The following is an 18,147-nucleotide window of genomic DNA, read 5'->3' on the forward strand; positions in this document are numbered from 1 at the left end:
GAATACCAGGACTTGCTTGTTCGGTAAGATTTATTCATTAAAAATGATGCCTTTCCATTATTGCAAAGCATAAGCACTTTTAAGTATTCATGTTCTTTGGCTCATCTACAAAACAGTACATGGAAATGAGTTCTCCTTGAATGTGTTCTTTGATTATATATGCGTACAGAAGTGCCTGAAGGTGTTGTTATTTTGTTGAAGGCCAGACTCTCACCTGTAGGAGGAGCTATGGCTCGTAACATGTGCTATACCAGGAGCAGCGAAGATTAGAGATATTTCTATTCTGTCCTTATTTGCTGTCCATGTGAGCACACACGGGTGAGAGCATTTAGGACAGTTACGTTGCGACGGAATAAAACGCAACCTACATTGAAATATCTGTGAGTTTTTTATCTTTTTCGAAACGCAAGATTGTCAAAAAGGTTTCCTCATTCTAGTTTGAACGCACATCAAGCAGCATCTATGAGGTTACATGCAGCAGAGAGGGGAGAGGGAGCAGATAGAGGGAGAGATAAAGAGAGAGAAAGTGAGTGAGTGTTTGCATGTGTGTGTGAGAGAGCGGGGGGAGCAAAGAGGAAAAGAGAGAGAGTGAGACAAAGAAAGAGAGAGAGAGAGAGAGAGCAAACACAAGGATAGCAGGCTTGACATATACATATTCGCAGTGAACAAACAGAAATCCTAATGCCAGAGAAAGACAGACGAAGCCAGTGAGAGAAGAAGGTCACCTCTAGAGCAGTGAAGGAACGGTACGTTTATTGTGACCATAAAGTCAGGGGCTAAGTTAGGTTTCTTGAGTGCATGAAGCATCTGTTGGAAAGCGTTTGCGGGCAAAATTGTTTTCGGTGCATTGCAAATAGGTTGTAAATGAAATTTGTTTAAACCTATAGACCCTCCTTTGATAAGTCTTATTTGTCCTTGGGAAATGATATGCAATGTTGACACTTCACAGGGGGGTCATACCTGAAGACTGAACTCTGGAAGTCTGGAAATGGGAATTTGGGAGGTCCTGCTTTAAACGGACGAAGACATTTTGATGCCACATCACTGAAAGACGACCGGGGAACGCAGCATTACTGAGAGTCACGATGGAGAAACTCTCTGAAAAAGATAAAGGTCTGATCCGGGACAGCTGGGAGAGTCTGGGGAAGAACAAGGTGCCACATGGAATTGTTTTGTTCACGAGGTAATAAATCGATCTCAATGCATGCTGGCTTAAACTCTTTTGCAGCAAGGGATAATGCTATTTCATTTAGTCTGCATGTTTATTTAGAAAGTTGCTTTTGTGGGACAGACGCATTTGTTAAAAAATAGGAATTCAATCGAATAATTATATTCCGTAATGAACAAGGCATTTTAAATAATGAACAATTTTTAAAGTAAATACATTTTTTGTTTTTTTATGAAAATAAATAGCACTTAATACATGCAATAATTGACAGAATTAGAGTGTCCTTGCATTCCATAACTACAGATTATACTCGTCGTGAAGGTATAGCAATTTAAAAAAAACTAACTAAAGCGGAATCTATATAAATCCATCAAAAAATTCTCTATCAGTCTCCCGCTGTCTGTTCCTCTAACCGTAGCTCAGTAAGAGGCTTGACTTGTTGCTTGGCGACAGGGAGCAGCAAGATCATTTTCATCAGAATCACCTTCTCAGAAGAAAGATGCTACCAAGTAACACTTTCCCGAGTATTGCTTTTCAAACTCTGCATAAAGGATGAAAGTGACTTTCTTTACAAGAAAAAGGGATTTAAGCTACAAAGAGAAAAGAATATGCATTGTTCTCTTCAACAACGCATAGCTTAAATGACCTTATTTAATTATCCTTCTTGTTAAGGAAATTGTGTTTGAAGATCCATGTCAATGAACTGCTTTTTAGTGCTGCCTGATTAAATGTAACATTTCTTGTAAGGTTGTTTGAGCTGGATCCAGCGCTGCTTACTCTCTTCAGCTACAGCACAAACTGTGGGGATGCACCTGAATGTCTCTCCAGCCCAGAGTTCCTTGAACATGTCACCAAGGTGAGCCTAGAGGTCAACATCTGGTACAGTAAAAGTGCAGGAACCTACTTTTGAGCAGTTTCTCAATACATTTTCTTATGCTCTACGTCTTCTGTCTGTACATCATTCCAATACTGAAAAACAAAAAACAACAAAAAACATAAGTACAGAATATGTGGCAGAAGATGTAGAGAAGTGTTTTTCTTCAAGACTAGTCATTCCCTCTACAAGCTTGCAAACAAATGCTGGCTTGTAAAAGTAAACGTGTCGTTTTGTCTAGCGTAATTTTAATAAAGTGATACAGACATGGAGAAAGCACTTTTATTGGCAGTTTTTTTTGCATATGTAGAAGCTTATATCGGCAAAACGTGGGGGATTTTTAACAAACAGATATAAAAAGACATAAAATAATGTAAAAAAAAAAAAAGGTACAAAACTAAATGTTTTAATTATTGTGCATTAAATGCCAGACCTTCATATTGATGGCAGAAGGTCTGGGAACCTTGGCCAATTTGAATGGCCAAGGACCACGCAGGAGACCATATGACTGACGGGTAAAGGAACCAATCATGTTTTGTTTTGTGTCACGTCATGTTTAGGGGTGTGAAAATGTCCTGACAATAACAGACCATTGTGTAAAACTCCTGCACATGTTGAAGAATCTATGCCACAAACGTTTTGAAAATCCGGCGTTTAGTTGATTCTGATAAGTGCTCCTCACAGTTGTAAACAAGACTGATTTATTTCTACATGAGAGGGTTTGGAGCCATGGGATCTTTGTTTCCAGCCAAACACACGTCTCATGGAAATTCTGTAGAATTCAACCAATCAGATGGTGGGTGTGACGTCTCAGGCTGAGACTAGGTAAAACCAGTCTTCATGAGAGCGCAAGGCTGTTCTTGACATTAGAACTTAAAAACAGCCTTGGTGTGGCATTGCTGGTAAAGTAGTTTAAGGGCCGATAACTGAAAAATTAGTTCCTCGCAAAAAGAGTAAGGGATGTGTCTAGATGGATATTACTAATCCTCCACCTACAGCAAAATAGCTTGTATTTGCTCCCATTGTGTGTCAAAATTTGTGTTGATATGTTTGGTTGCTGTTTGTTGCACCATAAAGCCACATGGTTCATTTAGGACCAGAAATTCCAATCTTGTCCTGAAGGACCCTGTTCCTGCAGAGTTTAGATCTAACCCCAAATAAACACACCTGAATGTGCAAGACAAGCCAACAGTTGTGTTGGAGCAGGATGAAGCTAAACTCTGCAGGAGGTGACTTTCCAGAAATGGACACCACTAATTTAGGCTATAATGATTCTTTCTATTGACTGACTTTGACACAACTTTGAGTTTACAGCTATGTAAACCCAGCTCAAGACCGACTGTATATTTGTCCAGGTAATGTTAGTGATTGACGCAGCTGTGAGCCATCTTGATGACCTTCATACATTGGAGGACTTCTTGTTGAACCTGGGCAGGAAGCACCAGGCAGTTGGGGTGAAGACTCAGTCCTTTACAGTGAGTACACTTTGCTACATGGTTTAGTTATGATGACTGAAATTATATCCGTATCACTCAAACGTCAAAAATGACAATGAGATTGACAGTGATCTTCGGGGAGAGTCACAGTGATTTTCCAGACCATTGATTGATTGATTTATTGGGTTCTTTCCTGTATTCCTTAGTTGGTCGGAGAGTCCCTGCTATATATGCTTCAGTGCAGCCTGGGCCCAGCTTACACGACACCACTGCGCCAAGCTTGGCTCAATATGTACAGCATCGTGGTATCAGCTATGACCAGAGGCTGGGCCAAGAATGGCGAACATAAGTCCAACTGAGAACGAGGTAGATGTGAGATTCACTCTGGAACACCCTGGAGGTCACAAACTAACTTCTCAAAAATTGGGTATGGGACCAGCATTGGGAAAATCAGTTTAGCTGAAATTTATTTTGGCTCGCTGAACAATCCTAACTTTGGTAGCTTGGTCTAACTGCAGACTGAGATTGTAGATAACGAAGCCTATGAGGTTGAAGTATGCTTATTAAGAGTGCAGGACATAGATAGTTTATGGTTGAAACTTCAAAAGCAAAATTTGCTTTGTACATACAGTAATGACTAAGTACATATAGTAATGACTAAATGTATTTCCTCAAACTATCTTAAATGACTGTCTTGATGTATTGATGTTTCATGTAAAACAGGTTTGACTCAGCACATGCGAGCTCGGTCAACTTGAAAAAGTTTTATTCTGACACCTCTTGGAATCGGTTTAGATGAAGGCCTTTAAAGCCACTACAATTTAACCCTAAATTACATAGACTTAATACTCTTGCCTGTGCTGTGTGTAGTTTAAGTTTACTGTAAGTTTAGTGATGTTCAGTAAGTTATCTGAGCATGAACATAGTAGTATTTGGCAATATGGTCCAAATGATAGTATCAAAGACAATAAGCAATCAGTAGCCATGATTTTTTGACACCATTCAAATGTTCATGTCAAATGTTGTTTGCCACATTCTTCAACCGTTAACAGTATTTCTGGCGATGAAAGTAAATGACGAGAACTGTTACATCCGAAATAGCTTTTGGAATTTTTAGACTGTTAATTTATGAACCTGTGCCATGTCATAAGTTTACATTTCCATTGTATGGGATTATACTCGACGCACTCTACTCCAAGGCTTACTTACGAAAGACTTGTGTAGACTGTTACTTCACATAAAGTGACTGTTATATCATAGTGACTAGATGATTTGTTCACCTATTTACAATTGTAGATAGTCGAAAAGTCTTTATGCTAAATGACCCGGTCCAGTGGGTGTTAGCTATAAATAAGAATTTTATTTCACAATTTTTGTTAGCAATTTTTGTGAATAATATTTTTTAAAAATAGTAAATTGCATTAGTTGGCTTATTACAACCTTGTAAGTTAAGAACATAAACACTCTTATCTAAGATAAGAATATTTGTTGCCATAATTATGAGCTATAGAAAAATGTTAAAAGCGATGATAACCTTTTTGCTGCTATTCAATAGCTTTGTAGAATTGTTGTCCTCTTTATATGAGAGATATTTCTACATTTAAATGGTTCAGGCCAAGTATTTCAAAGTGCGTAGGACTGTCACAGATATTGAAACTGCTGGTATGTTACATTTTACATGTTACTTTACGTGACAATACCTACTAGCCTTTTCTGTATATTTAGGTGTATGTGCATTGATTATTTAATTTTATGTATTGCTCAATGGTGCACTATTATACTTTTTGTGTAAAATGTATATTTTCTTTCTCTCTCTCTATCTCTCTCTCTTTGAGACTGTTCTCTTTTTTCCGAAAATGTACGTACCACCTAACAGCTTTCCAATAACCTCTAAGATGTCTGTCTTTATGGAATGATTAGTTTATTAGTATTGAAAATCTTTTATGAAGATGCAATGGTTACAACATTTTTAAGTGAGAGTTGATGTTTATTTACCATTGAAGTGTTGTGTGTGTGTGTCGTGTTTACTTCTGTGCTTTTTCTCTTGATATTCTGTGACTGAATTGTCTCAATGTCTACCTCACTGAAGCAGCTGATGTTAAACAGCGATGTTATGACCTGGCTCCTCAGTAACCAAAAAGTTTTATTTAAATTACACTGTACATCCTTTTTCCTCAGCCAGTCACCAATCGAACTAGAATCAGGATCAGTCAAGGCTCTATGTAAACAGCTTATTTGTAATAAAGGACAGAAATAAAGAAGATCTTGCATATAAGTCTTTGCTGGAAATGAGTTTATGGAGTTTTCATTTCAACATATTTGATCTCTCTATATATCTTCTTTTTATAATTCTGATATTAGGAGTCATTCTTATATGTCGTTCTGGCATATATTTAATTTGGAACAACACAAATTGCAGAACTTTGTTAACTTTAAGAGACTTTATTGTGACATTTTTAAATGGCTAATTCTTAAATGAATCCTAAATATGTAGTTTTAGTCTTGCTATGACTAAAATTGTAGCTATATTTTTCTTAATGACACTAAGTCCAAACCATAAAATACAACATTATTTATTGTTATTGTTAATAAGTTTGGAAATAATTTTTTTAATCACAATCAATTTTCTTGATACTACATTTTATGCTTATTTTTTAGGGTTAGGTCTAATAACAAGCATGCACATACCATTGCACCATGCTAAATGTTTTGCAGTCAGTATACTGCTTTGTCCACATAACTGAGTTGAACAGTTGATGCAAACTTGAAGATAAACCTTGAACTGCATAAAAAGTGCTCCCTTACAAACCGTTATTTGGAAACTGGAAAATTTCAGAGCATAACAACGTTAACCCACTCATCTGGTTAAAGTCTGTTTACATTCATTATCTGGTCTAATCAAAGATATTGTGCATTCTTCTCTTAGCTCGGGTATTGTCCCTTTCGAGGCTGTAATAACTCCTAGTCTCAAGAAACCTGGTGCTGATCCTAATAACTTTGCTAATTTTCCAATCTCTAACTTACCATTTTTTCTTAAATAAAGGAGAAGGTTGTTGCAGCTCAGGTTCAATGCTTAACTCTTAAATAACAGCTTGTTTGAAAAATTTCAGTCAGGCTTTCTACCATTACATAGCACAGAGACTGCCATGGTCAAAGATACAAATGATTCTGGACTTTTAACCATACTTATTCTTATTGATTTAAGTTTAGAGTTTAATACCATCTCTGACCAGGTTCTTTCAAATACTCTGAAATTGAAATTGTTGGTACTCCTTTAACCTGGTTCGGATCTTATTTTTCTAGCCGCACTCAATTTGTTCAACTTAAACCATTTAAATCATATTCCTCACCTGTCTCTATTGGCGTTCTCCAAAGTTCTGTTTTGGGACCCCTTTTATTTATTATTTATCTCTTACCATTTGCTAGTATTTTCAGGAAATTTGGAATCAATCTCCACTGCTACGTGGATGACACCCACCTCTATTTGTCTTCAAGGCCTGACTCAACTTTTCCATCAGCTTCTCTTTTGGAATGTCTGGATGAGATCAATCCTGTTTTTCGTGAAACTTTCTCAAATTAAAACAGAAATGCATTTTTCAGTGACCATTGATACATTTGTAATTTCTTCATCCTGTCAAGTTATAAGTCTGGGTGTCAAAAGCAATCTCAGAAAATGGATTAAACCAATAAACTGAATTATAGACATTTAAAATGATAACTCACCCAAAAATTCTAATTACGGCATTAATTACTCACCCTCATGTTGTTTCAAAATTGTAAGGCCTTTGATCATGAGATTTCTGCCCCTGCGTAGACAGAAAGGGAACTGACATGTTCAAGGCTCAGGTAGTAAACCTCTTTAAACCAGTCCATGTGGAATCAGTGGACTATTGTTGAAGGAAATTTTTGTTTTCAGATATTCTCATGTAAAATTAAAGTTGGACCACTGATACCACATGGACTATTTTAACTCTGCATTTAGTATCTTTCTGAGCATTGCAGGTTCAGAAAGCTCTCAGAATTCACAAAAAATGTTTTCATTTGTGTTCTGAAGATGAGCGAAAGTCTTACAGGTGTTCTTATAAATGCTCAAATGGTCAAATTCTAATAGTTTCCTTCTTTTTTCTCATGCAGAGTTTAATCTAAACCAATTCATGTAACAAAGTTCAGTTAAATCCCATGAATTACATCAACTGTATATCACGAGGACACTGTTTCTTGAAGATGATCCTTATATAACACTGGCACACTGGCTTGAAGAAAAAAAGAAATAGCATTTGTCTTATGTTATTCTTCACAATGTCCCAGTTCCAATAATCAGAAGGTTATGAAGAAATACTGTTCACGCCTTTGCACTCTCTGATGTGACATTGTCAGAGTGGATGAGATGGAGCAAAACTCCAGAAGCGAGAGCTGCTCACTGGGTTTGTGGATTCAATTACACTGCATTATTGTAAATGTCTTGAAGGCTGACTGTCAAGCCTAAGCACATTCTGCCTCACATATGAGAAGCAAAAACTGTGCCTCCACAAATATCAGCATCTACTCACCACTGCTATATAACACCATCTGAATATTTTTTTTTAATTTACGAGGTTCCTATTTGAAATTTATATGATTCCGGATTTATAATTATGAATATTTCTAAGTATACCGAAGAATAGAAGCCGCAAACACTTGTACTATATCTGCCCTAAAAGCTAAATAAAGTGTAAAATTGAGAGACTGTGGGAGAGTGGGAGAGAGACAGAGATAAAAAGGCGCAATAATAATAAAAACAATAAAAAACAATACAGACTAGAGATCACTATTTTTAGAAAGTCTGCAATGTGTTGGAAGCAGGGCATTGGAAATTACCATGACAACCATGACAAGCACAGTGAGAGAGCGTGTGGAGTGTTTGTATTTTGAGACTCAGACAGTAGAAAAGAGTTGTTGAGGACGGGAGTGCGCTGGACTGTGACTTTGGGATCTTTTAAAGCATTGACTGCATTCACTGCACATATTTGCCTGATTCAACAATATCTATGTTATTTGGCTAATCGAAATGTGTATTTATGTTAGATAAGTCTTAGAATAATAGATAACCCAAAATAAAAATTGATATTGATATATGATATGATATGAGAGCTGGCAGAGAGAAAGAGTTTCAGCAACGACGAAGAGATTGGTCTGTTCCTCACACAAAGCTGTCATGTGTTTTCAGTAGCTTTGGTAATACCACACCAGCTCTATAACCCAGGAGCTCCAAACTTCTCACGCTAGAACCCACAGAGATAGAAACCTAAAACACGTTGAAGCGAAACACGAGAGGAGGAAAAAGTCCTTTCTCTCTTTCAGTCTCTCTGTGATTTTGCTTGTCTATTACAACCGGGTAAGCCTGCTAATAAATTTGTATTATATAAAGGATATGCTAAGCTTATGACAATCATAAACAAACACACGTTGTGTGAAGTATACGGTACATAAGACAATAGCATAAAATATATATTCAAATCACAGGAGCCAACATTCTATTCACAAGGAAACTGAGAAATTCTAACATTTTATGCACAAAATGGTGTCAAAACAGTTGGGACAGCAAAGGTATGAAAATGTGAGAAATTGTACGCATTTTACCGACCCTAGCCCTGCTCCTAAACTTACCCCACCCTTACATAAATTGTACAGACACGTGCAAATGAGGTTGTACGAATTCGTACAAATCAATTGCGAGATGGTATTGTAATGTATTTGCAATCATTAAAAAAGTAAATACTAGAAATGTAATAAATGTAGTATAATTTATGTTGTCATTGTCATGTGACCTGTGACTTCACTGCCATCCGCAAATCTCTGTGGAAAAAATGTAAACTGTCCGTAATCTCACGGAAATGGAAGTCCATCCTGGGAATTTTTTGCCCACTGTTTTATGACTACTGTAAATTAGACACATTATGTTCACATACTGTTTTTTGCATATACAATTTATTACATGTAATATCCACTTTGAGTAAATCCCCAAGTATGTAAATGCCTAGCAGTTCACTTATTCCCACTCTGCAAATCAATAGTTGGTCATAAAAACCAGTGGCCATTCATCACTGCGTGCTAAAGATCAAAGTTTGAACTAAACACTCCAACTTTCAAAAGTTATCTATAACAGTTGTGGATAACTGTAGGATCAGTAGCTGTGTAGTTCTTTCGACACCTACAACGAGGAGTTTGTGGCACCTTACTGTACATGTCAATCTCTGGTGTTGATGTTCCCTCTTCTAATGAGAGTCCTTCTGTGACACAGCCTCTGCCAAAGTCTTCACACCTCTCCTCGACATCTCCACTAGTTTCCCTCAGGATCCCACTAATGACAGGAAATACAAGACTGCACACAGTAAGCGGTCACATGGTTATCGAATACTCTCTGCACATTTAAAGTTGTCATAGTGTGTTTGCCAAGAAAACTGCAGCAGACTGTAACAGTAATTCCCAGAAAGAGTTCACAGCACGCACTAATGCCAACATTTAAAAGCAGTGCGGCTCGACATATCTGGGACAACATAAAAATTACATTACTTTTAAAGTTGTTAAGGGGGACAAATCATGGGGTTTTCTTGCTCGTGAAATGAAATAGCTTGATGTACTATGTAGAAATGCTTTTTGAAGCAAGGCTTTCCTCCGCGTCCGTTTGAACAATTTATGGAAATTAAGTCATTCCTAATAAATCATAATCGTCACAGCCATGAACATGTTAATATATGGCCACTCATATTTACATTTCAACACATTTCGTACTTATTTTTGGGTGAACTACCACTTTAAAAGATTACAGTTCATTTACATACAATTATAGAATCATTTACATACAGAAGTCTAAAAGGTACAGCAGCAGATGGGGGGAAAAAGTTAACTTAAAAAAAACTGTTCATTCAAAAATAAAAATTACATTATGAACCTGTATGACTTTTTCTTTTGTGTAAAATAAAATTAAATATTTTGGGAAATGTCTTTCGGATTGTTTCTTCAAAGTATAAAGGCCTGTAAATAATGACTAACGCAGAACTGGTAGCGAACGTTGACTATAGCACAAACTGTCAAGCATTATGGCGCAAAAAGAAAGATTAACTTGATCGAGATTCCTGTGCTAATCAAATGCAAACGTTCTAACATAACAGCTTGGTTTATAACAAATCAAGCTGTTCGGATGCACATGCACAGCAGGGGAGACAAACACAGGTAGCAGTCAAAGAGGGAAAACAGCAGCAGTTCTATTCCAAGCATATGGCACAGAGGAGGAGAAAGCAGCGTGTTCTGTTCCCAGGGGTATTCACCTTCTGAAGACTGCCTGCCTAGGAAGGTTGCTTAGGAGACAGAAGGAAAATGTCAAGCAGATTTTTTTCCCCCTCCTGTGTTGACACTTGCAACTGTGGCAAGTGTATGAAAAATTGCTTTCTTCACTGAGTGGAGCACATCACCGATGAAACATACCTGCGCATGGTCTTATTTTGCTCTCATTTATACAACATGGGTGAATTTTTATCATCAAATATTGAGAAAGAAGTCATTTTGTAATTTAACGTTTCTGCACATTTCAGAGTTTAGGCTCTGTCACCTGCACTGTGTGTCAATCCACATGACCTTCGCAATTAGTAGTTTTAATGTTATTCACAACTCATTTGCATAAGAATAACTGGCAAAGATTTGCATACACCAAAAATGGAAGACTTCCATTTCAATAGAAGTTCAATGGCTACAACTGATTTACAACAGTTGTTAAATACAACAAAGTTGAGCGAGATTAACAAAGACAATGAACAGGAATGCTATGCGGCAACAAGTGCCGCTATTATAGGTTATGAACGTTTCATATTTTGGTTTTGGGAGTTCCAAACAACAGGTTGACATGCATGCAAGGTCAAAAAGCACTTTATTTTTGTATAATATGTATTTATTTTTACCTTATTTGTGCATCGACTACCAGACGATTGTTTCAACGATTCATTTTCCTAACTCCAGTGATTGATTGATTTAATTTAAATCCATGTTTGTAACGCTCCAAAAGCGACATCTAGTGGCAAAGAATGAATTTACATTTTCATTCAGACCAACACGAAAAGACCAAAGAGTGGGCAGGAAATATGCTAATGTTTAATTTTGACGTCAACATGAAACGGCTTGGGACTCGTTTTAAAAACGACTCGTTTCAGTGATTCGGAGTCAACTCTTTCTTTTGAGAGAAAATAACTTTATACACGATACACTTTCAGATTAGAAATTTTCAAGGATGTTTTCATTCACTTAGCGTTTTAATGCAGCCTCTGTGTTACATTAAACAGTCTATGTAAATAGTACATTTTGTATACTTTTTGTTACTCCAGGTGCTGTTTATGCGTCATATTTGCAGCATAAAATATAATATTTTGTATTCATATGTGACAAAAGAACAATATTGCTAAACTATGACTCTTACAGTCATTTAAACTGCTAATTTTCCATCTCTCTATAGCAATACACACTCACACACACATAAATAATTGGGTTGACTCTGTGCAGGGCCAGGCCAAACTGTGGTAATTAGTATGCAGACTCACTTCTCTTCACAGCCTGTCATTAGAGAGGTGAGCGGTGGCATATACTCAGCCACATTTGATGCCTCCAACATATTAATCACCTCAACCATCAGGGAATTCTCTCCCTGCTGAAAGGTAAACATCAGTGTAATTAATGCCAAAAAGTCTTGGCAAAGGCAAGTTTTGCTACAATGTCCATTTAAATCTGAACATTTGAACTTTTCCACCCATTGCAGTTATGTAAGTTAGTGAGTTATTTATGCCTTCCACCAGCATGCATCTATCTATCTATCTATCTATCTATCTATCTATCTATCTATCTATCTATCTATCTATCTATCTATCTATCTATCTATCTATCTGTCTGTCTGTCTGTCTGTCTGTCTGTCTATCTATCTATCTATCTATCTATCTCTATCTATCTATCTCTATCTATCTCTAACCATTTGGTAAGCCATTTTTATCTGAACGTGTGCATGGACACATGGTTGGGTCAGTGTCCTTGCATAAGCGCATCTCAGCAGTGGCACAAACAGCCCAGTATAGAATCATAGAGCGTTTTCTGTCTCCCGGTTGTTACTTCTGGAAAAATGTTTAGAGATTTTGACGTATCCACATTTTGGCCTTCTGTCAGATATTCTTGCCAGTTCTGCAAAAGAAAGGAAAATAATAGCTGAGGCAAAAACCGCCGAATACCCTAAATAAACCAAAGACTGCTTGTGGATGGACGTCCACAGCGATTCAAAGGGCAAATCAATTAAATATCCAAATATCTTCCATTTTTATGTGTTTATTACATATTTCCACAGGCATCTGATGGTGGGATATTTATCGGCGCTACTCAACCTAAGGAATTTGACATATAGAAATGGAAACCTCCATAACTGAGATCCTGGAATATAATGTAACTTAATTCCTTTCTAGTTACCTACTGTTGTGGTCTAAGGAACAGATATTACAGGGGAAGAAATCATGAATTTTAAGAGGCTGTGTAGAAGCTCAGTGAAGCAGAACATCAGAGTCCACATTTTATTCGGCTCTATTATGATTGAGTGTGCATGTCCTACTTTTTGGAAGCATTTCTCATGTGCGGCTTCAGTTGTTATGCTGCAGTGGTGTCTTATAACACACACACATACACACACATAACACATGGTAATGACATCTAGTGTGCAGGAAAAACATAATTGGTAGTTTTCAAGCGTTGACCAGTCAAGTGACCACTGGCTGTCTTCTGGCACAGCAGGAGATTTAATTAAGGGGCGACGTTTCGTTTTCTGAGTCTGAAGAACACTTATAGGACAAATGTTTTTGAGATTGCAGCACGAAACTAAAAGTTTTTTTTTTTTTTTTCGGAATAACATTTTCTGTGCTTGCCCATAGTAATGTTGCTATAAAGATCACAAGGGCTATCTTCTGAATGCTCAGTCCCCTTGTTTCTATATCAGGATTGGTCCTCTTTTAATATAGGTCTTATCACTATTTCAGTCTTTATACTTGAAAATTTCAAGTTTAATTCAGTGTGTTACTTGTAGGTAACTAAAAGGCAAAAGAATATTGTGTCATTAATTAATCACCCTCAAGTTTTTCCAAACCCGTTCATCAGAGGAATGCACATGAAATGTGTCATGAACATGTGTCAAAGCCTGACATAAAAGAGAAGAAATTTACGAATAAATTAAATGGACTAATGGACTAAGAACTATTTTAATAATGTCCTTATTACTTTTCTGGGTCTTAAATGCAATAGTGGCGTTGCTGTCTATGTAGGGTCAGAAAGCTCTCAGGTTTCAACAAAAATATCTTAATTTCTCCAAAGAAGGACAAAGGTCTTACGGGTTTGGAAGAGACCAAATGAATGACATAATTTTCATTTTTGGCTGAACTATTCCTTTTACTAGCAGTTCACAAGTAAAAACAGTGTCAACACCAAATGTTTCTCCACGTAGCAGGACTAGTTAGGCTAGGATTTTGTTAAAATATAAATAAAAATGGTGAAATAAAGACACTACTTGACAGCATAACGTTTTTGTAAATTTAGTTTTATACCCTTAAGAGCTGTGCTGCAGCAATGTAACAATGTGCAGCAATGTACTGTGTCATAGGCGCCCCGTCACATGACATGGCACCTCAATCCACATTTCGTAAACCAACACTGAATAACGAAACACAATTGTATACACCAACAGCTTGCGAATACAAACAGAACAAAAGTAAATATCAAAAAGTATCTCACGAGAGCCGTTTATCAGGTAGGTATTGAAGACATTGACGTAAGAGTGTTTGCATACGTTTGTGTATCTCATAGATACTGTGAAACCAATGCTAATTATTGTGAACTCAATGCGATTGGGATGCAATTGTTTACTGTTGAACAGTATAGCGGGAAATTTGCAGATGCAAATATTCGGTCAATGCATGTGCCTTGTTGAACATGTTTAACGTGCTATTAACTGCTTCGCCATGACAGTAGTCGACCTGAAAGAGTAAAAATGACTGTAAAAGACAACATGCAATGCAACAGGTTTCAGCATCAATATAAATAGCGGACTGACACATTTCAGAAATCAAAATCAGCAACTTGCACAGAGTTTGTTTTGAGGCTAAGTCAGTGTAAAACTTGTTAGGAATCTCTCACCTGATTGATGCACTGGTGGAATGCGCTTTAGAATTTAGCTTCTTTGTCTTATCTTGCTCTGTAGTCCATGCAGCATATTGCAGGTCATGCTGGATTGTCAGACATAACATTTTTTTCTGTTTACTTCTTAAGATCTGTTTCTTCAAGGCACAGCTAGAGAGCACGGTACAAATCACAACTCATTTACATTCAGTTTGGCAAGAAAACCCTCCACCCACCCCTTCCCTTCCAGTCCTAGAACCACTAGCAGCAAAGACCAAGAATACAAAATTTACTAAGAAAATTAAAGTGTTACAGAAGCCAGAGCAACACTTGACGTCTAAAGACAGCTGCAGGCTGGTTTGAGCATGGGTTGAGTTAAACAACGTGCAGTTGGAGACTCTGGAATTGACGATTTGTGTGTAGAAGGATCAGCCAATGTGCCATTTTCAGTTTGTGTCATAACACGTCCTCCTGTAAACTACTTTACAAACACGTTTCATGGATTTGATGATTCCTAAAGGAATGTTCTGATTTCAAAACGAGCTCCATCTGCAACTCTCTGAATGCCTTAGTTTAAAAACAAACAAAAAAACTGTATTTATAGTAATAAACATACAATAACACATATGGGCTAAGTCAATTGGACCGGAATAGATGTCAAGATACGTGATGTTTACATTTTAAAACCACAAAATGTAAATACATATTATAATGAAAAAACATTCACCTCATCGAATTTAGATCTTATATTTTCATCTTTTAAATGGCGTAAACCTAAAATGACTAAGGAGTTCAAATGAGACACTTTTATGTTAATATACAGGTCTCCGATTAAAATGTAAAATCAAGCTGTGACAGACTTCGCACTCAAATGTGGTTTGTCAGACAATCTTTAGAACTCGAGTTTAATATTTCATGCATGTAGCACAACAAAAAGCGGGATGTATAATTAGTAACAAAAGGATTCATGTAAAAGCCTCGAGTTTGTTTATGAATCACTATTTGATTCATTTAGGTTTAAATTGTTCAGAGCCAGGTCCCTCTACCAATTGAGTCCCTCACTGAGCCGCGAGTCATTTTTACGAAGCGAAGAAATATTTATGGCACAAATATTGACTCACTACTGAAACTAAATACAACTATACTAAATTCAACTATTAAAACATAAATCATAGTTATGTAACTCATAGTTAATAACGGCTGGTATTAAACGCTTCAGCAGGTAGGAAGGTATAGCCATATCTTTAATGATTCGTTGGAAGTAAGTGGCTATTTATTTTGCCTTATTTTTTTATTTTTATTTAATCCCTCTGTAATGCTCCATAGACCATATTGTAAGTGCGATACTGTAGAAATTCATTTCAACAGAGATCAAGTTTAACATCTGTTTGTTGTCTTTTTTCCTACAAACTGATAGTTTTTGCACAAATATTTTTTTTCAGTTCATTAAGTGAAGTCTGCTAAATTAGACTGTATATTAGTCAGTGAAAAGCTCACTTTCGAATGTCCTCCCATCTCTCCCACAGACCAAACAACTAATTGAACTTCAGAGGAAAGAAAAAAAAACAAACAAATTATGGAATAAGTGCCTCATTGACTTTGAAATCTACTGTAGTGCCAATTGACTGCAGTATGCACAACACAACTGCTATTGTCACTGCAAAACAAACAATAACTGGGAGCGATTGACTCCGGCGCACACTGCAATAAAGGTTGAGGATGTTAATAACAGTAATAATAATCTAATAATAGTAAACACATGAAAACAATGCGCTCTCGGCATAATGTTGCACAATTACGTACCATTGCTAAAATACAAGTACTGAATAAAAATAACAATAATAAGCACAAACTGCAACAACAGCAAAAGGATTAATAATAAGGATAAAAGATTTGGATGTCTCAACTCTTTGGAGCTATACAATGTGACTATGCATAAAAAAGTACATCGAAAAATCTGTCGAAATACAATGTTCCAAGCCCCAGTCAACCAAACCACCAGACACCCATTAACGTCATTAGAGAGAAAAGAAAAATACAGAAGAAAGTAGAAAGAGCAGTCCGAGCAAGAGAAGTGGCCGGTCTCGTTCTTTGACAGATCTCTGCTTTTATCCACTTCAGACACTATGAGAGCTCATCAAAGTTCTCAGAACTAAAAACCGCCATGCCAGTGAATTCCCAACAAGCTTTTTGAAGCAGTTTGCATGGATGGCCACAATTTGTTGTCCGTTACTTGTAAATGGAGGTTGTAGAGGAAACATTTTGCAGCATAGTGCCTCTTTATCAGCCACTAGCTAAAATGAGGCATGGGGCTTGAGCGTTAGAGTGGGAACGGGGGGCAGGATGGTCACTGGAAATGCACAGGACTGTCCATGAGAGGGCTCGGGCAGCTGGGATCTGGCTCTTCCTTGAGTTCAGTCTCCAAAGTTTCCTCCAGATCCTTCTCCTCCTCCCCTTCTGCGTCACGCACTGAACTCTGGCTGTTCCCCATGGTGCCGTAGCTCTGGTGGGCCGGAGAGGGCATGGGAGTCAGGCCCAGCTCTGGCTCCAGCAAGACGGAGGCTATAAAAAGCTGAGGAGAGGAAGAACGAGAGGTGAGTAGGTGGACAGCAAGAGTGTCATTATCTTAAGAGCTTCTTTTTTTTGTTTATGCAACATGCTACATGTGAAGTGCCTTTGACACTGTGAGTGGAAGCCTTAGAGGAGATGAGAGGAAAGAGACAAATTAATTTCATAAAGAGGACTTGAAATGAGAGTGTGATGAATGAAATGAGCTGTGACAGGATGAGCAGGTACATTAGCTGTGGTTGTGGTGGAAACGGTGCTTCTTTCCGCATCGGTGAAGCCTCCTTCTGTCGTCTGATCGGACATCTGCGACAAAACAAATTAGCAATCAGTTTTAACTGCCTGAAGATATTATTTTCCGAAATAAATCATCTTTGAGAGCTTATTTCCAAAGCCCATGTAAAAATCATTTCATTTCAGTGTTTCCAATGCTAGTCGTTAAGGCGACAATCAAAAACTTTTCGGCTTATCAAACATAAATATTTAATGTGTGTAGACATTTTGAAGTGGATAAAACATTGATAAGCCAACTGCAAAAGTGACACCGAATTCAAGAAATATATATGTAACACTTTATTTCGATAGTCCATTCTACTAACAGTAAGAAACTTTGCAATAAATGTCAACTAGCAGTCATTAGAGTATTAGTAGACTGTCTGTATAATAACTTCTAACACTTTATTTTTGATGGGTCCTCAACATACAACATACTGACTATCAGAAACTTGGCTTATTCTACCAACCCTAACCCTAACCATATCGTTCAGCAATGAAGCAAGTTACATATTTATGAATAAGTCATTGAATCATTCACTCAACTGATTCATTTAAAAGCACATATTTATTTAGTTACGAAACACCACTTTGTGCTGATTGGATATGCACAATGGTCATAAACAGACAATATCCTTTATAACACGTCTAAAATTTGTTTAACT

The 18,147-nt window shown here is 37.1% G+C and overlaps 2 protein-coding genes across 9 annotated transcripts in view; one reads left to right on the top strand and one right to left on the bottom strand.

Annotated features, from left to right (window-relative positions):
* The first annotated feature begins 293 nt into the window (after positions 1-293).
* Positions 294-5,767, top strand: ngb (neuroglobin). 2 transcript variants are annotated; one of them, XM_043262350.1, is made up of 5 exons: positions 294-380; positions 950-1,183; positions 1,916-2,024; positions 3,398-3,517; positions 3,685-5,767. In XM_043262350.1, exons 2-5 carry the CDS (start codon positions 1,086-1,088, stop codon positions 3,835-3,837), a joined length of 480 nt encoding a protein of 159 aa, XP_043118285.1. In that variant the 5' UTR covers positions 294-380; positions 950-1,085; the 3' UTR covers positions 3,838-5,767. The 2 variants fall into 2 exon arrangements, with proteins under 2 accessions (XP_043118285.1, XP_043118284.1); XM_043262349.1 differs by lacking the exon at positions 294-380 and adding an exon at positions 554-746.
* An 8,282-nt stretch (positions 5,768-14,049) lies between these two features.
* tmem63c (transmembrane protein 63C) overlaps positions 14,050-18,147 on the bottom strand; it is a 38,496-nt gene continuing 34,398 nt past the window's right edge. The window contains exons 22-24 of one of the 7 annotated variants that reach the window (XR_006253084.1): positions 17,441-17,515; positions 14,663-17,216; positions 14,050-14,502 (exon numbers count right to left, since the gene is read on the bottom strand). Coding sequence is in view for 5 of the 7 variants with exons in the window: in XM_043263648.1 (XP_043119583.1) it covers positions 16,992-17,216; positions 17,441-17,515 (300 nt within the window). In the remaining 2 variants the exon portion in view is untranslated. Of the gene's footprint in view, positions 17,516-18,147 lie in introns of all 7 variants that reach the window. The other 6 variants (XM_043263648.1, XM_043263651.1, XM_043263652.1 and 3 more) reach the window with 6 other exon arrangements.

The sequence above is a fragment of the Puntigrus tetrazona genome, chromosome 17 (assembly GCF_018831695.1).
Source record: "Puntigrus tetrazona isolate hp1 chromosome 17, ASM1883169v1, whole genome shotgun sequence".
NCBI classification, from domain to species: domain Eukaryota; kingdom Metazoa; phylum Chordata; class Actinopteri; order Cypriniformes; family Cyprinidae; genus Puntigrus; species Puntigrus tetrazona.